Below are 21,667 nucleotides of genomic sequence, written 5' to 3'. Positions count from 1 at the left end.
TAAATACCTAAAAATTACCAATTCTGAGTGTAAGATTCTATGATTTTTCATAAATTTATAGAGTTGTGCATGTTATCACCTCAGTGAATATTAGAATATTTCCCAAAAGCCTCTTGTACTTGTTTATAATCCTTGCTCCCACTCTGTCCTAGAAAATTACTAATCTGATTTCTGTCTCTCTAAATTTCCCTTTCCTGGACTGAAATTGTACAAAAGTTCGCCTTTTGTGTCTGGCTTTTTATGTCTGCCATTAAGCCTAATGTTTTTCTAGATTCATCCATGTTGTTGCAAATAGCAGTAGTTCATTACTCCCCCCCCCTTAATTGTTTTATTGAAAAATACACATAAAATTTACTATCCTACCTGTTTTAAGTGTATACTGGTATTAAATTGTGCAACCATCACCACCATCCATCTCTAACTTTTTTCATTATAAAACTGAAAGTCTGTATCCATTAAATGATAATTACCCATTCCCCCACCTCTGCCCCTAACACCCAACATTCTCCTTTGTTCTCTATGATTTTGACTATTCCAAGTACCTCATGTAAGTGGAATCATATAGTATTTGTCCTTTTGTGGCTGGCTTATTTCACTTAGCATAATGTCCTCAAGATCCATTTCATGTTGTGGTATATTGCAGAATTTTCTTCCTTTACAAGTCTGAATAATACTCCATTATATGTATACACCACATTTTGCTAACTATAGTTTATTACTTTTTATTTATGAATGTATTCCATTGTATGGATATACCACATTATATTTATCCATTTATCAGTTGATGGACATTTGGACTGTTTACAGTTTTTGGCTGTTGTAATTCTGTTGCTGTGAACATTCAAGTACTTCTCCTAGTATGGACATAAGATTTATTTTTATTGGTTAGATCCCTAGAAATGGAACTGCTAGGTTATGTGGCAAATTTGACTTTATCTTTCTGAGGAACTGCTAAATGGTTTTGCAAAATGGCTCTACTACTATTTCATTCCCACTAGCAAAGTATGAGGGGTCTAGTTTCTCCACATCTTTGTCAACATTTGGTATTATCTTCTTAATCATGTACATTCTAGCGCTTTTAATTTGTGGCTTTAATTTGCATTTCCCTAGTGACTTATGATGTTGAGTATCTTTTCCTGTGTTTATTGGCCATTCGTATATCTTTGTTGACAAATCTGTTAAGATCTATTGCCAATTTTTTAATTGGGTTATTTACCTTATAATTAAATTGCACGATTATTCTTCATACAAGTTGTCAGACATAGGACTTGTAAATATTCCAGTCATCTTATTTTCTCAATTTTGCCTCTTGAAACACAAATTTTTTTAAATTTTATGAAGTTCAACTTAACATTTTTTTTCTTCTATGGGTTGTTCTTTTGGTATCACATCTAGATCTCCCTACCCAAGATTACAAAGATTTTCTCTTATGTATTCTTGAAGTTTTGTAATTTTAACTCTTACCTGTGGGACTATGATCATTTTGAGTTAATGTATTGTGTGAGGTAGGTAAGGTTTATTTTTGTTTTTGTTTATTGCATATGTATATCTACTTGTACTAGTACCATTTATTGAAAAGATATTCCTTTATTCACTGTATTTTCTTGGCATTTTTGTTAAAATCAAGTGACCAAAAAAAATGTAAGGGTGTGTTTCTGGATTCTAGTTTCTGTTCCACTGATCTATATACCTAACCTTGGTCAGTACCCTACTGTCTTGATTACTGTGGCTTTATAGTAAATTTTGAAATTAAGTAGTATAAGTCCTACAGCATTGTTCTTTTTTTTTAAATTTATTTATTTTTGAGAGAGACAGAGCATGAGCGGGGGAGGGGCAGAGAGAGAGGGAGACACAGAATTGGAAGCAGGCTCCAGGCTGTCAGCACAGAGCCTCACGGTGGGGCTCGAATTCACAAACCGCGAGATCATGACCTTAGCTGCAGTCGGACGCTTAACCGACTGAGCCACCCAGGCGCCCCTACAGCATTGGGTTTTTTTTCAAAATTGTTTTGGCTATTCTAACTTGTTTGCATTTCCATATAGATTTTACAATCATCATGTTGAATTCATACATCAGTTGGAGTTGATTGCTATCTGGACAATATTGTTCCTTCCAGTCTGTGAATGTGGAGATTTTTTCCTTATCATTGGCTTTCAGTGGTTTGCTTATGAAGTATCTAGATATGGATCTCTTTACATTGATTCTACTTGGGTTTTATTAAGCTTGTTGGATGAGTACATTGATGTTTTCAACAAATTTGGGACATTTTGTCCATTATTTCTTCAAATTCTACCCCGCCATCTTTTTGAAACTCTTATTGTTTCAAATTGAAACTCTTATTGAATTATTGAATAATTCAATTGAAACTTATTGAAACTCTTAACTTCTGATGTTGGCCCGCCATTTCACTTAGATACTGTGCATTTTTCTTCATTCTTTTTTCTTTTCTCAGTTCTTTGGGTTGCATAAGCTGTCAGTCTATCTTTTTTTTTTTTTTATTTTTTTTTCAACGTTTTTATTTATTTTTGGGACAGAGAGAGACAGAGCATGAACGGGGGAGGGGCAGAGAGAGAGGGAGACACAGAATTGGAAACAGGCTCCAGGCTCCGAGCCACCAGCCCAGAGCCCGACGCGGGGCTCGAACTCACGAAGCGCGAGATCGTGACCTGGCTGAAGTCGGACGCTTAACCGACTGCGCCACCCAGGCGCCCCATTGTCAGTCTATCTTAAAGTTAGCTAATTCTTTCTTATGCTAGTTCAGATCTACTGGTGATCCTCACCAGCGAATTTTTCATTTCAGTTATTGTACTTTTTTTTTTTAAGTTTTTTAATGTTTATATATTGTTGAGAGAGAGAGACAGACACAGCGTGAGTGGGGGAGGGGCAGAGACAGAGACATAGAATCAGAAGCAAGCTCCAGGCTCTGAGCTGTCAGCACAGAGCCCAATGTGGGGCTCAGACTCACGGACCGTGAAATCATGTCCTGAGCTGAAGTTGGATGCCCAACTGACTGAGCCACCCAGGTGCCCCTCAGTTATTGTACTTTTAAAACAAATTTTTTTTAAGTTTATTTATTTTGAGAAAGAGAGCGTGCACATGCAAGCAGGGAAGGGGCAGAGATGAGAGAGAATCCCAAGAGAGCTCCACACTGCCAGTGCAGAGCCTGACATGGGGCTCGATCCCATGAACCATGAGATCATCACCTGAGCTGAAATCAAGAGTCGGACACTTAACTGACTGAGCCACTCACATGCCCCAGTTACTGTACTTTTCAACTTCAGAATTTCTATTAGGTTCTTTTTTGTAATTTCTGACTCTTTATTGATACTCTCTATTTGATACAGTATTGTCACAACACCTTCCTTTGCTTTTTAAAGATTGCTTTAACAAATTTTTCAGCTTTACTGAGGTAAAATTGATAAAGTTGTAAGATGTTTGAAGTGTGCTGATATAATGTTTACCTTGTGAGAGGATTCTCTCCATCTAGTTAATTACCCTATCTATGAACACACTTCCTTTACTTTAATCATACTGTCTTTTAGTTCTTTAAATGTGTTTATAAGGGTTGCTTTGAAGGTTTTGCCTGTTAATATGACATTTGGTTTGCTCTCACAGGCAGTTTGAGTTCCTGCCTTCTTGCCATTGTTTGGTCATACTTTACTATTTATTGTTTGTTTTGGCCTACCTTACTGTTTTTTGTTGGAAACTAGACATTTTAGATAATACATTTTAGCAACTTTGGCTACTGGTCTTCTCCTTTGGGGCTTGTTGTTATTATTTGCTTGCTTTATTTCTTTAGTGACAGGCTGGATTATTTTGGTGAAATCTATCCTCCCTTCCCCAGGCCCTCAGCTCCCAACAGTGGAACAGGGATACAGAATTAGGTTTACCCACAGTCACCCTAGGATGACAGTTTGTTTTGGTAAGGATTCTCCTTGACAGTCCCTTTCCCTGATCACACCCAGCTGTTAAACACCACTAATTTCCGTATCATTGCTTTATTATTTTTAAGAATGCTCTGGATCATAAATTGTTCTACAAACAAAACCAATAAAATTTGGACTCCTGTGAGAGGATATTTTCCAAGGTCACTGAGATTTATTCTTACCCTACCTAGGTAGGCTCGTCCCCATTGGCTTTTTCCCTGATTCTTTCAGGCAAACTAGTTGGCCTACATTTTAGCCTGTATGTCCAATGAGTCTTCCAGTCTCTTCCCAATTGCTTTTCACCACAGCCTTCACTGTTCTGGGGAGTATCCTTAGGCTTGAATTTCTCTGTACTCTGTTGCAAAGGAAGTCAGTTATTTGGGACAAGATTTGGAGCTATTTCATAGTCTGCTTCTCTCTCCAGGCAAAATCTCTAAGTTAGGGCTTTATCTGGGAATGAAAACAATGACATGTTTCTGTATAAGATCCTTGCTCTGGGAGCTGAGTACTAAGTGAGGAGGGTGATGGTAATCTCAGGTCTTTTTGGCCTGCCTTTTCCTGAATGAAACTACCACATTATGAGCAGGGTCACATGACCCAGGGCTCCTGTATTCTCAGCATGCCACACCCAAATCATAGTCTCAATCTTATGACTGGGGTCTTGTTATCTGGGTGGGAAATGGGAGCTTGCACCTTCTGATTGTACTGTCCAGACTTAGCCAATAGGTAAGTGAGGACAGGATATGAAATGCTGATACCCTGCCCCTCCTGGGAACATAACTCTTGACTGAGACTTGTGGGAGCAGGAGCCCTATGTTCTTGGCTACACAGGGTGAGAGTGGAATTTCCATCTTGCTTAACTGGGAAGGGAATGGTTCTTAGTTCACATACCATAGTCTGAATTTTAATAGATTTTCTTGAGTAGGTGTTTCCTCATTTGATGTGTGTCCTTGGAACAATTTCTAGAGACTTTAATGATTGTTTTTTAAACATTTTTCACCAGTTATTTAAAAACTGGTATGCCTGTCCATAGACTTCCCCACTCTATCATGCTGGAAGCCTTTTTCATTTTTATCAGTAAAGGTGTTCAGGATTATTTTTTCTCTGTTAATTGCTATTTAAGTATCCATGGATTATAACATGAAATGTCTTTTTTATTATTATTTTTCAGAAATTCCATTGCCCTTTCAACCAATAGTTGTTTAATAGAATGTATTTAAATTTACAAGTGGAAGAGCCTTTTAGTTTTTCAGTTTCATTTTTTTTTTAATTTTTTTTTTCAACGTTTATTTATTTTTGGGACAGAGAGAGACAGAGCATGAACGGGGGAGGGGCAGAGAGAGAGGGAGACACAGAATCGGAAACAGGCTCCAGGCTCTGAGCCATCAGCCCAGAGCCTGACGCGGGGCTCGAACTCACGGACCGCGAGATCGTGACCTGGCTGAAGTCGGACGCTTAACCGACTGCGCCACCCAGGCGCCCCTTCAGTTTCATTTTTTAAATTACTTCACTTTCTTGGATGTTGTTTGTAGTATTTCCACTTTAAGAAACTCATTGATTTTTATGTGTTTGCTTTAGTATAATTTTGGTGAATTTTCAATGTGTGCTTGAGAGGAAAATATATTTTCTTTTTCATTTTTTTTAAGATTTTATTTTAAGTAATCTCCACACTCACTGTGGAGCTCAGACCCACAACCCTGAGATCAAGAGTCACACACTCTACTGACTGAGCCAGCCAGGCAGTCCAAGTGTATTTTCTGTTAGGTTTATTTACAAAACCTATCTTAGTGATTACTCTGTTTAGATTTTTTATATCTTTACTTTTACCTTTTGGGCATATTTTTTACTGAGAGTGGTATATTAAAGTCTACTGTTTTTTACTGAGAGTAATTAATTAAATAATTAAATTCTGTGATCATTAATTTGTTTCTACTTCTTGCATCCCCTGTAGTTTCTGCCCTAAATAGTGGCTGCTTCATTATTTCACACTTAGATATTCATAACTATTGTATCTTCATTGTGAAATGTGGTCATTTTGATCTATAGCCTACCCAATTACAAATAATTTCATGTAAACTTCCAGTCAATTTAATTGTTCACTAAAATTTTGTTAAAAAATTATGTTAATGTATAAGAACAGTGAACCAAATTTGATTTGCCCTACATTTTACTCTCATTTCCTCAAAAAGAAAAGAGCCATTCTGTTTTTATTTTCATTCAACAGTTGCAAAAGATTTACCTGTTGATTCACTGGAAGATGATTTTGAGAAGGAATTCTCATTTCTGAACAACCTGCTAAGTCCTGGTTCTTCAAGTACTAGTGAATTTACCCAAGAATGCCAGACTGCCTTTGGGAGCCCCGGCACCAGCCTCACATTCCAGGAGCCTTCTGTGGGGTCTGAGCCTCTTGCTCATTCTTCACGATTCCTTCCTTCACAGCTCTTTGATCTTGGCCTTCATGCTGTTGGAGCTTTCAACAGTAAGTGTCTATGAAACATTTGGACACCCATAACTTATTTTATCCTTGTGAAGCAAAACTATGTGCATGTGGATGCTAAAATCAACAAAGATATTGATTTTAACTTTAGTACTACTAGATAAAATCTGCAATCATACGCATCAACTGAAAAAAATAAGAAATATTACTACTGGAGTATATCAGTAAGACTGAAAAAAGGGCTGCTTTCCTCCCACCTCCACCAAACCCCACATTTTCTGCATTGACTTTCCCAGATGTCATCTCAACATAGAAAATCAGTGTCTTATTTTAAACTCTTGACCTGCTAAGTTATCCCTACTTATGGCAGGTCATATTGTTTCTTCCATCTAGCAAAGCTTGGTGTGTTCTCTTCCTGTGGGTTTAGAGTAGATCCTGGCAACTCCTGGGCAAGGCAGCAGGACTGGAGGGTTGTGGTAGAAAGCTGGGGAAGGGTGTTTTCCTGAGGAAAGGGCCCTCTTCTTTGTGTTTATGTCAGGGACTCCCTCTACTGACCTGCTGTCCCAGGAACGTGTAATCAACCTAGCACCTTGGGAGTCATTTTGCTCCCCACTTCCATATATATTGCTAAGTGCTGTCAATCCTATTTCTAAAATATGTCTCCAATTTCATGCTTCTCCTTTCTTCCTCTATTATCAGAAGCATTTAGAGCCTTGTTTGGTTTTCTGGGCTGCTGTAAGAGTCCTCCTACCAGACCTCCCAAACCCCAGGTCATCTTCCATGCTTTCATGGAAGAGTTCTTTCTCCAAGAAGCAGATTCTGATGTCAGCACCCTGCTTACATTAAAATGAAGGACCATGGGCTCTAGGGTAAAACCCGTGCCTACATTTCCACTCTATTCTCTTACCTTACTTCAAAATACTTATATGTTCTTTTCTAAATTTATTTATTCATTCATTCATTCATTCATTCATTCATTCATTCATTTAAGAGAGAACATGAGTTGGGGAGGGGCTGAGAGAGAGGGAAACAGAGAATCCCAAGCAGGCTCCACACTGTCAGCACAGAGCCCAAAATGGGGCTCAAACTCACGAAACCATGAGATCATGGCCTGAGCCAAAACCAAGAGTTAGAGACTTAACTGAGACCCAGGCACCCACAATCCTTTGCATTTTCTGTAAATGTATTGACTATTATTAGATCCCTCTGAGACATCACTGCTTGTGTTGCTGCTTTGACTTATGATGTTCAGTAATAAAGCATAGGCTTGAGCCTGTGTTTTAGGTTCCCAGTCCAGCATTTTCTCCATGGTGGCCAACCAACCCTTGAATACTTCTTCAGTACTGTCCAGTGGAGTGGTTTCTGCCACCTCTGGCCTCGCATAGTGCTTTATATGTTTTCATGGCTGTAATCATAGTTCATCTTGCCTTCTGTCCCTATCTTTCACCCCCTAGTAGATTTTATCCTTGAGAAAATGGTTCACAGCACCTAACAGTGTCTTAATGCATTGTACTTTGTATTAAAATACTTTGTTCATACTGTGTCTGCAACACCATCATACTTTGTCCAGCCTGCAAGTATTTCAAGGACACAATCTGTATGGTGATTTATCTTTGTCCTTTCTATGACAGCAGCATAAAGTTAGCTCAATAAATAAAATAAATATCAGGGGAGCCTGGCTGCCTCAATTGCTAGAGCATTTGACTCTTGGTCTCAGGGTCATAAGTTGAAACCCCACATTGGGCATAGAGCCTACTTAAAATAAAATAGAGGTGCATGGGTGGCTCAGTAGGCTAAGTGTTGGACTTTGGCTCAGGTTACAATCTCTTGGTTGTCAGCACAGACCCCACTTTAGATCCTCTGTCCCTCTCTTTCTTTGCTCTTCCCCTGCTTGTGCATGCATACACACTCACATTGTTTCTCTCTCTCTCAAAAATAAACATGAAAAAACTAAACTAAGGAGAATAGGGGAGAAGATGGCAGCGTAGGAGGATGCTGGGCTCACTGTGTCCTGCTGATCACTTAGATTCCACCCACATCTGCCTAAATAACCCAGAAAACCACCAGAAGACTGGCAGGACAGACTCTCCAGAGCCAAGTGTAGACAAGAGGCTGACAGAAGAGGGTAGGAAGGGCTGAGAGGCGGTGCGCACTACACAGACTGGTGGGAGGGAGCCGGGGGAGGGGTGGAGGGGCAGCCCACCCAGCAAGGCAAAGCCCCCATTCTGGCTTCCAAAAGTGGAGGGGCTGGACTGCATGAGTTTTGACAGCCAGCAGGACTTAACATCTGGAATGTTATAAGTCAACATTGGGACTGCTTGGACATTGGGAGGGCAAGAGGACACCAGGAGGGAGAGGTGTTGAGCCCTGGAAGACAGAGATCAACTCAGCGGTGGGCAACAAAGCGCTGGCCAGCGTCATATCCCTCTCCCTTCCCCCAGCCGAAATCCCAAAGGGAACCAGTTCCTGTCACCAAACTTCCTTGCACCTCACAAACACCCAGTGCCGTGCTTCTGTGGATCCATCCCTCTGAGGGTCTGCCTCCCTCCTGGTGCTGCAGGGCCCCTCCTGCAGGGGACCACCCTCAGCAAAGTGAGCTAAGCCTGCCCCTCCCGCCCCTGTGCACCTTGCGGATCCACCCTGGCTAATACGCCAGATCCCATCAAAGCAGCTCCACAAGCCTGGCAATGTGCAAGCAGCCCAGACAGGGACCACACCACTCCACAGTGAGTCCTGCCCCTGGGAAAGGGGAAGATAAGGCACACACCGGTCTGATTGTGGCCCCAGCAGTGGGCTGGGGACAGACATTGGGTCTGACTTCAGCCCCGCCCACCAACACAAGTTACTCCAGACAGCACAGGGGAAGTGCCCTGCAGTTTGGCACCACCCCAGGGACAATCCAAAATGACGAAACAGAAGAATTCTCCTCAGAAGAAACTCCAGGAAGTAGCGGCAGCTAATGAATTGATCAAAAACGGTTTAAACAATATAACAGACCATGAATTTAGAATAATAGTCATAAAATTAATCGCTAGGATTTAAAAAAGCATAGAGGACATAGAGGATCTCTTGCTACAGAGATCAAGGGACCAAAAAATAGTAATGATGAATTAAAAATGCTAAATGAGGTGCAAAATAAAATGGAGGCGGCCACAGCTCAGATTGAAGAGGCAGAGGAGAGAATAGGTGAATTAGAAGATAAAATTATGGAATCGCTTCTCGGCCTTTTGGCTAAGATCAAGTGTAGTATCTGTTCTTATCAGAAGATAAAATTAGGGAAAAGGAGAAATCTGAGAAAAAGATAAAAAAAATCCAGGAGTATGAGGGGAGAATTAGAGAACTAAGTGATGCAATCAAGCATAACAATATCTGTATAATAGGAATTCCAGAAGAGGGAGAGAGAGAGAGAAAGGGGCTGAAGGTATACTTCAACAAATCATAGCTGAGAACGTCCCTGATCTGGGGAAGGAAAAAGGCATTGAAATCCAAGAGGCACAGAGAACTCCCTTCAGACGTAACTTGAATCGATCTGAACGACATATCATAGTGAAACTGGCAAAATACAAGGATAAAGAGAAAATTCTGAAAGCAGCTAGGGATAAACACCCTCTAACATATAAAGGGAGACCGATAAGACTAGTGACAGACAGACCTATCTACTGAAACTTGGCAGGCCAGAAAGGAATGGCAGGAAATCTTCAATGTGACGAACAGAAAAAATATGCAGCTGAGAATCCTTTATCCAGCAAGTCTGTCATTCAGAATAGAAGGAGAGAGAAAGGTTTTCCCAAACAAACAAAAACAAGGAATTCATCACCATGAAACTAGCCCTACAAGAGATCCTATGGGGGATTCTGTGAGTGAAATGTTGCAAGGACCACAAAGTACCAGAGACATCACTACAAGCATGTAACCTACAGACATCAAAATAACTCTAAACCCGTATCTTTCAATAATACTGAATGTAAATGGACTAAATGCTCCAACCAAAAGACATAGGGTATCAGAATGGATTAAAAAAACCCAAGACCCATCTATTTGCTGTCTACAAGAGCCTCATTTTAGACCTGAAGACACCTTCAGATTGAAAGTGAGGGGATGGAGAACTATCTATCATGCTCCTGGAAGTCAAAAGAAAGCTGGAGTAGCCATACTTATATCAGACAAAGTAGACTTTAAATTAAAGGCTGTAACAAGAGATGAAAAAGGGCATTATATAATAATTACACAGTCTATCCATCAGGAAGAGCTAACAATTATAAATGTCTATGTGCCAAATACGGGAGCCCCCAAATATATAAAACAATTACTCACAAACATAAGCAACCTTATTGACAAGAATGTGGTAATTGCAGGGGATGTTAATACTCCACTTACAACAATGGATAGATCTTCTAGACACAGGATCAATAAAGAAACAAGGGCCCTGAATGATACATTGGATCAGATGGACTTAACAGATAAGTTTAGAATTCTGCATCCCAGCAACAGAATATACTTTCTTCTCGAGTGCACATGGAACATTCTCCAAGACAGATCACATACTGGGTCACAAAACAGCCCTTCATAAGTATACAAGAATTGAGATCATACCATGCATACTTTCAGACCACAATGCTATGAAGCTTGAAATCAACCACAGGAAAAAATCTGGAAAACCTCCAAAAGCATGGAGGTTAAAGAACACCGTACTAAAGAATGAATGGGAAAAAAAAAAAAAAAAGAATGAATGTGTCAACCAGGCAATTAGAGAAAAAATTTAAAAATATATGGAAACAAACAAAAATGAAAATACAACAATCCAAACACTTTGGGATGCAGCAAAGGCAGTCCTGAGAGGAAAATACATTGCAATCCAGGCCTATCTCAAGAAACAAGAAAAATCCCAAATACAAAATCTAACAGCACACCTAAAGGAAATAGAAGCAGAGCAGCAAAGACACCCCAAACCCAGCAAAAGAAATAATAAAGATTAGAGCATAAATAAACAATATAGAATCTAAAAACTGTAGAGCAGATCAATGAAACCAAGAGTTGGTTTTTTGAAAAAATAAACAAAATTGACAAACCTCTAGCCAGGCTTCTCAAAAAGAAAAGGGAGATGACCCAAATAGATAAAATCATGAATGAAAATGGAATTATTACAACCAATCCCTCAGAAATACAAGCAATTACCAGGGAATACTATGAAAAATTATATGCCAACAAACTGGACAACCTGGAAGAAATGGACAAATTCCTAAGCACCCATGCACTTCCAAAACTCAAACAGGAGGAAATAGAAAGCTTGAACAGACCCATAACCAGCGAAGAAATTCAATCAGTTCTCAAAAATCTCCCAACAAAGAAGAGTCCAGGACCAGATGGCTTCCCAGGGGAATTCTACCAGACATTTAAAGCAGAGATAATACCTATCCTTCTCAAGCTATTCCAAAAAATAGAAAGGGAAGGAAAACTTCCAGACTCATTCTATGAAGCCAGCATTACTTTGATTCCTAAACCAGACAGAGACCCAGCAGAAAAGAAAACTACAGGCCAAAATCCCTGATGACTATGGATGCAAAAATTCTCAATAAGATACTAGGAAATCGAATTCAACAGCATATAAAAAGAATTATACACCATAATCAAGTGGAATTCATTCCTGGGCTGCAGGGCTGGTTCAACATTCGCAAATCAACGTGATACATCACACTAATAAAAGAAAGATAACCATATGATCCTGTCAATTGATGCAGAAAAATCACTTGACAAAATTCAGCATCCTTTCTTAATAAAAACTCTTGAGAAAGTCGGGATAGAAGGAACATACTTAAAACATTATAAAAGCCATTTATGAAAAGCCCACAGCTAACATCATCCTCAATGGGGAAAAACTGAGAGCTTTCTCCCTGAGATCAGGAACATGACAAGGATGTCCACTCTCACCGCTGTTGTTTAACATAGTGTTGGAAGTGCTAGCATCAGCAATCAGACAACAAAAGGAAATCAAAGGCATCAAAATTGACAAAGATGAAGTTAAGTTTTCACTTTTTGCAGATGACAAGATATTATGCATGGAAAATCCGATAGACTCCACCAAAAGTCTGCTAGAACTGATATATGAATTCAGCAAAGTTGCAGGATACAAAATCAATGTACAGAAATCAGTTGCATTATTATACTCTAAAAATGAAGCAACAGAAAGACAAATAAAGACACTGATCCCATTCACAATTACACCAAGAAACATAAAATACCTAGATTTATAAAAAAAAAAAAGCATAAAATACCTAACCAAAGATGTAAAAGATCTGTATGCTGAAAACTATAGAAAGCTTATGAAGAAAATTGAAGAAGACATAAAGAAATGGAAAAACATTACATGCTCATGGATTGGAAGAATAATATTGTTAAAATGTCAATACTACCCAAAGCAATCTACACATTCAATGCAATCCCAATCAACATTGCACCAGCATTCTTCTTGAAGCTAGAACAAACAGTCCTAAAATTTGTATGGAACCACAAAAGACCCCAAATAGCCAAAGTAATTTTGAAGAAGAAGACCAAAGCAGGAGGCATCACAATCCCAGACTTTAGCCTCTACTACAAAGCTGTAATCATCAAGACAGCATGGTATTGGCACAAAAACAGACACATAGACCAGTGGAATAGAATAGAAACTCCAGAATTAGACCCACAAAAGTATGGGCAACTAATCTTTGACAAAGCAGGAAAGAATATCCAATGGAAAAAAGACAGTCTTTTTAACAAATGGTGCTGGGAGAACTGGACAGCAACATGCAGAAGGATGAAACTAGACCACTTTCTTACACCATTCACAAAAATATACTCAAAATGGATAAAGGACCTGAATGTGAGACAGGAAACCATCTAAACCCTAGAGGAGAAAGCAGGAAAAGACCTCTCTGACCTCAGCCGCAGCACTTTACTTGACACATCCCCAAAGGTAAGGGAATTAAAAGCAAAAATGAACTATTGGGGCCTCATCAAGATAAAAAGCTTCTGCACTGCAGAGGAAACAATCAGCAAAACTAAAAGGCAACCAATAGAATGGGAAAAGATATTTGCAAATGACATATCGGACAAAGGGCTAGTATCCAAAATCTATAAAGAGCTCACCAAACTCCACATCCAAAAAACAAATAATCCAGGGAAGCAATGGGCAGAAAACATGAACTTCTCTAAAGAAGACACCCAGATGGCCAACAGGCACATGAAAAGATGCTCAATGTCGCTCCTCATCAGGGAAATACAAATCATAACCACACTCAGATACCATCTCATGCCAGTCAGAGTGGCTAAAATGAACAAATCAGGAGACTATAGATGCTGATGAGGATGTGGAGAAACGGGAACCCTCTTGCACTGTTGGTGGGAATGCAAACTGGTGCAGCCGCTCTGGAAAACAGTGTGGAGGTTCCTCAAAAAATTAAAAGATAGATCTACCCTATGAGCCAGCAATAGCACTCATAGGAATTTACCCAAGCGGTACAGGAGTGCTGATGCATAGGGGCACTTGTACCCCAATGTTTATAGCAGCACTCAACAATAGCCAAATTGTGGGAAAAGCCTAAATGCCCATGAACTGATGAATAGATAAAGAAATTGTGGTTTATATACACAATGGAATACTACATGGCAATGAGAAAGAATGAAATAGGGCCTTGTGTAGCGACATGGATGGAACTGGAAAGTGTTATGCTAAGTGAAATAAGTCAGAGAAAGACAGATACCATATGTTTTCACTCTTAGGTGGATCCTGAGAAACTTAACAGAAGACCATGGGGGAGGGGAAGGGGAAAAAAAAAAAAAAAAGAGGTTAGAGTGGGAGGGAGCCAAAACATAAAGAGACTCTTAAAAACTGAGAACAAACTGAGGGTTGATGGGGGGTGGGAGAGAGGGGAGGGTGGATGATGGGTATTGAGGAGGGCACCTGTTGGAATGAGCACTGGGTGTTGTATGGAAACCAATTTAACAATAAATTTCATATTTAAAAATAAATAAAAAATAAAAAAACTAAGCTAAGATAAAATAAAAATCAGTTAAATTACTCAGTAAGAATTTAACCTAGAAGTAAGAAAGGACAGTATTATTTGGTAAAGAGGCACTCTATCTAGGATAATTCAGATGTTTTGCTGTAAAATTTTAGAAAACAATTATTCTTGCATACATATCTAACTGACCTAATAAAGATTTACAAACAGATTCATTCTCCACGTGAATACCTATTGCTCTTTCTCCTTAACTTGCCACATCTCTAGCAGCACTGAATTCTTTTCTTATTTTCTGGCAATACATTATCCACAATATTTCTTTATCACTGAGAACATCTGTTCTGGTCCCTGCCTGCAGGCCGACAGACGTTCCCATGCAATGACTGAGGCAGTTGATACTTAGTGTTTAATGAGTGTCTTGTTCAAGATAACTAGGCAGTTTAAACAATTAAGAGGGAACCAAAATCTGGTCTTCTGCCTCCTAGTACAGGACTCTTTCTACTTGATTCACCTTTTCTTTGTCTACTTCTTTCTCTCCTGTAATGTAAACCAGGAAAGTGAGCTGCCCTGAGTTAGAAGATCTGTGTTCTAGGAACCCTGAGTAAGAACATGGGCTTCAAATGATCTCTTCTGTACAAGGAAGGTAGTAGACAGGATAATTTATATTCCTTTCTAGTGCTGTGTTTTAATTATAAACTAAATAATTTTTCATATTACAGAAAATATTTCACCATATTCATAATACTTTTTACTTTTAAGATTTTATTTTTAAGTAATTTCTACATCCACCATGAGGCTCAAACTCACAACCCCAAGAGCAAGAGTCTCACGCTCCACTGACTGAGCCAGCCAGGTGCCCCTCATAATGATACTTTAAAAAAAAATTATTTAAATTTCATTTAGTTAACATATGGTGTAGTATTGGTTTCAGGAGCAGAACCCAGTGATTCGTCATTCACATATAACACCCAGTGCTCATCCCAACAAGTGCCCTTCTTAATGCCCATCACCCATTTAGCCCATCCTCCCACCCCTCCCCTCCAGCAACCCTCAATTTGTTCTCTGTATTTAAGAGTTTATATAGTTTGCCTCCCTCTCTATTTTTGTCTTATTTTCCCTTCCCTTTCCCTATGTTCATCTGTTTCTTAATTCCACATATGAGTGAAATTGTATATTTGTCTTTCTCTGACTTATTTTACTTAGCATAATACACTCTCATTCCATCCACATTGTTGCAAATGGCAAGATTTCATTCTTTTTGATTGTGAGTAGTATTCCATTGTATGTATGTGTATATATCACATCTTCTTTAGCCATTCATTAGTCCATGGACATTTGGGCCCTTTCCATAACTTAGCTATTATTGATGGTGCTGCTGTAAACATTGGGGTACATGTGCCCCTTGAAATCAGCATTTTTGTATTCTTTGGGTAGATACATAGTAGTGCAATTGCTGGGCCTTAGGATGTTTCTATTTTTAATTTTTTTAATGTTTATTTTGGAGAGAGGGAGAGAGAGAGACAGAGTGTGAGCAGGCAGGGGCAGAGAGAGACAGAGTTGCAGAATCCAAAGCAGGCTCCAGGTTCTGAGCTGTCAGCATAGAGCCTGATATGGGGCTCGAACCCACGAGCTGTGACATCATGATCTGAGCTGAAGTTGGAGGTGTAACCAACTGAGCCATCCAGGCACCGCTCTATTTTTAATTTTTTGAGAAACTTCCATACTGTTTTGCAGAGCAGCTGTACCAGTTTGCATTCCCACCACTATTTCTTTTTTTTTTTTTTTAATTTTTTTTTTTCAACGTTTATTTATTTTTGGGACAGAGAGAGACAGAGCATGAACGGGGGAGGGGCAGAGAGAGAGGGAGACACAGAATCGGAAACAGGCTCCAGGCTCTGAGCCACCAGCCCAGAGCCTGATGCGGGGCTCGAACTCATGGACCGCAAGATCGTGACCTGGCTGAAGTCAGACGCTTAACCGACTGCGCCACCCAGGCGCCCCCCCCACAACTATTTCAAAAGCATTCCCTTTTCTCTGCATCCTCACCAATATCTGCTGTTTCCTGAATAGGTGTAAAGTGATATCTCATTGTGGTTTTGATTTGTATTTTTCTTATGATGAATGATGTTGAGCATCATTTCATGTGTCTTTTAGCCATCTGAATGTCTTTATTAGAAAAGTGTCTGTTCATATCTTTTGCCCGTTTCTTCACTGGATTATTTGTTTTTTGGGTGTTGAGTTTGTTCATAATGATACTTTTTAATAACTGCATAGCATTTTGTCACATTTATCTTCTATAATCTGCTAAATTCCTTCCTTGGTTTTTTGACTTTTTCATTATATAGATAATGCTGCAAAAAACTTCATCATACATGCACTTATTTTCCTTCAGTTAAATAACTTCCTTTAAGTAAATTTCTGGAATAGGATTACTGAGTCCAAGGGTATAAACATAGTTAAAGGTTTCAAGATTCTAATTGTCAGGTGTATTTCCTCTCTCCCAACTCCTTAGAAATTCTCTTTCTATGCCTTATATATCTGCAATTATCTAAAAAGAACACTTGTATATTTATATCAAAACCACTTTGAAAACTGTTAGGAAGTCTGATCTAATTCTACCTGGAACTAAACTTGATGATTTGACTACATAATTGCAGATACATTGTAAGTATTTTCTGCCTCTTATATTGTAGAATCACACCCTAGTAGAAGGATTAAAGTACTCATTAGATATTTTTACGTTTTCTTGTCTTTTCTGATGCTACTTCCTATTTGACTAACAGTGGATAATTCTTTACTTCCCTCCCCGCTAGGCTGGGCCTCTGAAGGGGGATTAGAAGTTCCTCTTTCACACACTGATAACCAGCCAGTGCCTTCACAGAGTCCAAAGAAATTAACAAAGTGTAAGTTATTTCTTTCTTTCTTTATTATCATATTAACAATCAGTTGCAGTCACATAAATTTAGAAAAGAATTACTTTATAGTCTTTGCCTCATATTGTCCAGGAAAATATTTTGTTCATAATGAATTAAAATGAAAGTTATACCTGGCTATCCCTCAGAATGGAAAAAATTGAATAGAAATTGTGAACTTGTCATAGTAAATTCTATACTTTAATTTTTTTTTAATTTTTTTCAACGTTTTTATTTATTTTTGGGACAGAGAGAGACAGAGCATGAACGGGGGAGGGGCAGAGAGAGAGGGAGACACAGAATCGGAAACAGGCTCCAGGCTCCAAGCCATCAGCCCAGAGCCTGACGTGGGGCTCGAACTCACGGACTGCGAGATCGTGACCTGGCTGAAGCCGGACGCTTAACCGACTGCGCCACCCAGGCGCCCCGTCTATACTTTAATTTTTAAAATATTTTGCGCTAAGGTTTGTTGGTAATGGATAATACCATTAGGATAGAAGGTGTTCTTTGATTACAAGATGCCCATTGACAAAGAGTGCATTCAGGCCTTTAGCATAGGGCCTGGTACATAGTAATTGCTAACATTTGTTGAGTACTTACCATATTATTGTCTGCAGAACTGGTCCATGTTGTAGTTACTATGTAGGGTATGCATAGAAAACAGATACTCTGTCAGGATTTTAGATACATGATAATCTTAGTCACTAATGTTGATTTTTAAAAATCAACAATTTGATTGGAAAGCATTTCAAATGTACAAGTGTTACATAAGTGAAAATAGCTCAAAGAACACCTGTATACCCTTTATCCAGATTCATCTACTGTTAGTATTTTGCTTTATGTAGGGTGTGTGTGTGTGTGTGTGTGTGTGTGTGTGTGTGTGTGATTCATGTGTTATTTTATTCTCAACCACTTGAGGGTGAGTTACATACATCATGACCATTTACCCCAAAATACTTAAGTTTGTATTTCCTAAGAACAGGTATATTTTCTTTCATAACCACTGAATGGTTTGTAAACTTCAGGAAATTTAATGTTAACGTATTTTGTACAAAGCAAACCATGTATTTGTATTCCAGTTTTGTGAGTTGACCCAATAATGTCCCCTGTAGCACATTCCCCTCTGGACCGAGAGTCTAGGGTCATGATGTATTCAGTTGCTATGTCTCTTTTAGTCCCTTTTATTCTGAAACATTTCCACAGTTTTTCTTTGACTTTTGAACATGGGAATTTTAATACAATATAGTCCCTCTGCTCCACTGCTTTTTATCTTTAGTAGAATATTTCTTATCTCAGTTTTATCTGAATTTTATTGTGATTAAATTCAGGTTCTTCATTCTTGACTGGAATACTACACAGGTGACCCTCTTGTCTCAGGGTTCCAGATGTAAGGTTTATGCAGTCTGTTTCTCCTTCATTGATAATGTTAATTTTGGCCACCCATTCAAAGTGTTGTGTACTTTTTCTCTTAAATAATTACTGTTTTATGTTATTTTATCCTCTCATGCAGTTATTAAGCAGTCTCTGAGGAGACACTTTGCGACAGCACACAAGTCCAGGTCTTAATCAGAATTTCTACTTAGATGTAGCATCCATTGTTGTTGCTTTTTGTGTGATTCAGTCTTTACAATGATGAGTGGTATAAAAAAAAAAAAGATTTTCTCACCACAGCACTCCCTCCACATTTTTGTTGTAGTAGAAAATACAAAACAGAATTTACCCTCCATTTATTTATTTATTTGTTTGTTTATTTATAAATTTACATCCAAGCTAGCATATAGTGCAACAATGATTTCAGGAGTAGATTACTTAATGCAGCTTACCCATTTAGCCCGTACCCCCTCCGACAACCCCGCCAGTAACTCTCTGTTCTCCATATTTAAGAGTCCCTTATGTTTTGTCCCTCTCCCTGTTTTTATATTATTTTTGCTTCCCTTCCCTTGCTTCCCTTCATTTGTTATGTGTCTTAAAATCTTCATATGAGTGAAAGAATGTGATATTTGTCTTTCTCTGACTAATTTAGCTTAGCATAATACCCTCTAGTTCCATCCACGTAGTTACAAATGGCAAGATTTCATTCTTTTTGATTGCTTAGTAATACTCCATTGCATGGTATGTATGTATGTGTGTGTGTGTGTGTGTGTGTGTGTGTGTGTGTATATATATATATATATATATACACACACACACACACCACATCTTCTTTATCCATTCATCCATCGATGGACATTTGGCTCTTTCCATACTTTGGCTATTGTTGATAGTGCTGCCATAAACATTAGGGTGCATGTGCCCCTTCAAAACAGAATACCTGTATCGCTTGGATAAATACCTAGAGTGCAATTGCTGGGTCATAGGGTAGTTCTATTTTTAGATTTTTGTGGAACCTCCATACTGTTTTCCAGAGTGGCAGCACCAGCTTGCATTCTCACCAGAAGTGCAAAAGAGAACCTTTCTCTCTGCATCCTCACCAACATCTGTTGTTGCCTGAGTTGTTAATGTTAGCCATTCTGACAGGTGTGAGGTGGCATCTTATTGAGGTTTTAATTTGTGTTTCCCTGTTGATGGTGATGTTGACCATGTTTTCATATGTCAGTTGGCCATCAGGATGTTTTCTTTGGAGAAGTGGCTATTCATGTCTTTTGCCCATTTCTTCACTGGATTATTTGTTTTTTGGGTGTTGAGTTTGATAAGTTCTTTATAGATTTTGGATACTCACCCTTTATCTGATACCTCGTTTGCAAATATCTTCTCCCATTCTGTTGGTTGCCTTTTAGTTTTGCTGATTGTTTCCTTTGCTGTGCAGAAGCTTTTTATTTTGATGAGGTCCCAGTAGCTCATTTTTGCTTTAGTTTCCCTTGCTCTGGAGACGTGTTGAGTAAGAAGTTGCTGCGGCCAAGATCGAAGAGGTTTTTGCCTGCTTTCTCCTCGAGGATTTTGATGGCTTCCTGTCTTACATTTAGGTCTTTAATCCATTTTGAGTTTATTTTTGTGTATGGTGTAAGAAAGTGGTCCAGGTTCATTCTTCTGCATGTCACTGTCCAGTTTTCCCAGCACCACTTGCTGAAGAGACTGTCTTTATTCCATTGGATATTCTTTCCTGCTTTGTCAGAGATTAGTTGCCCATATGTTTGTGGGTCCATTTCTGTGTTCTCTATTCTGTTCCGTTGATCTGAGTGTCTGTTCTTGTGCCAGTACCATACTGTCTTGATGATTACAGCTTTGTAGTATAGCTTGAAGTGTGGGATTGTGATGCCTCCTGCTTTGGTTTTCTTTTTCAAGATTGCTTTGGCTATTCAGGGTCTTTTCTGGTTCCATACAAATTTTAGGATTATTTGTTCTAGCTCTGTGAAGAATGCTGGTGTTATTTTGATAGGGATTGCATTGAATATGTAGATTGCTTTGGGTAGTATCGACATTTTTTACAATATTTGTTCTTCCTATCCAGGAGCATGGAATCTTTTTCCATTTTTTTGTGTCTTCAATTTCTTTCATAAGCTTTCTATACTTTTCAGTGTATAGAGTTTTCACCTCTGGTTAGATTTATTCCTAGGTATTTTATGGCTTTTGGTGCAATTGTAAATGGGATCGACTCCTTGATTTCTCTTTCTGTTGCTTCATTGTTGGTGTATAGGAATGCAACCGATTTCTGTGCATTGATTTTATATCCTGCCACTTTGCTGAATTCATGGATCTGTTCTAGCAGGTTTTTGGCGGAATATTTTGGGCTTTTCATAGAGTGTCATGTAATCTGCAAAGAGTGAAAGTTTGAACCTCCTCCTGGCTGTTGTGGATGCCTTTTATTTCTTTGTGTTGTGTGATTGCAGAGGCTAAGACTTCCAATAGTATGTTGAATAACAGTGGCAAGAGTGGACATCCCTGTCTTGTTCCTCACCTTAGGGGGAAAGCTCTCAGTTTTTCCCCACTGAGGATGATATTAGCGTTGGGTCTTTCATATATGGCTTTTATGATCTCGAGGTTTGCTCCTTCTATCCCTCCTTTCTTGAGGGTTTTTATCAAGAAAGCATTTTGTCAAATGCTTTCTCTGCATCTATTGAGAGGTCATATGGTTCTTGTCCTTTCTTTTATTAATGTGATGAATCATGTTGTTTGGCGGATATTGAACCAGCCCTTCATCCCAGGTATAAATCCTTGGTTGTGGTGAATAATTTTTTTAATGTATTGTTGGATCCGGTTGGGTAATATGTTGTTGAGGATTTTTGCATCCATGTTCATCAGGGAAATTTGTCTGTAGTTCTCCTTTTTAGTAGGGTCTCTGTCTGGTTTGGAATCAAGGTAATGCTGGCTTCATAGAAAGAGTTTGGAAGTTTTCCTTCCATTTCTATTTTGGGAACACCTTCAAGAGAGTAGGTGTTAACTCTTCCATAAATG

The 21,667-nt window shown here is 38.8% G+C and overlaps 1 protein-coding gene and 1 pseudogene across 6 annotated transcripts in view; both read left to right on the top strand.

Annotated features, from left to right (window-relative positions):
• ICA1L (islet cell autoantigen 1 like) overlaps window positions 1–21,667 on the top strand; it is a 94,504-nt gene that overhangs the window by 54,706 nt on the left and 18,131 nt on the right. For all 6 annotated transcript variants that reach the window (XM_040475891.1, XM_040475894.1, XM_040475890.1 and 3 more), the window contains 2 exons: window positions 6,151–6,405; window positions 17,177–17,266. In XM_040475891.1, the coding sequence (XP_040331825.1) occupies window positions 6,151–6,405; window positions 17,177–17,266 (345 nt within the window). The remainder of the gene's footprint in view (window positions 1–6,150; window positions 6,406–17,176; window positions 17,267–21,667) is intronic.
• Window positions 9,575–9,678, top strand: LOC121031187 (uncharacterized; annotated as a pseudogene).

This window comes from Herpailurus yagouaroundi, unplaced genomic scaffold (assembly GCF_014898765.1).
Source record: "Herpailurus yagouaroundi ecotype Mexico unplaced genomic scaffold, PumYag 140, whole genome shotgun sequence".
Taxonomy (NCBI): domain Eukaryota; kingdom Metazoa; phylum Chordata; class Mammalia; order Carnivora; family Felidae; genus Herpailurus; species Herpailurus yagouaroundi.
Note: the sequence above shows the minus strand (reverse complement) of the source record. Positions and strands in the feature narration are given on the sequence as shown.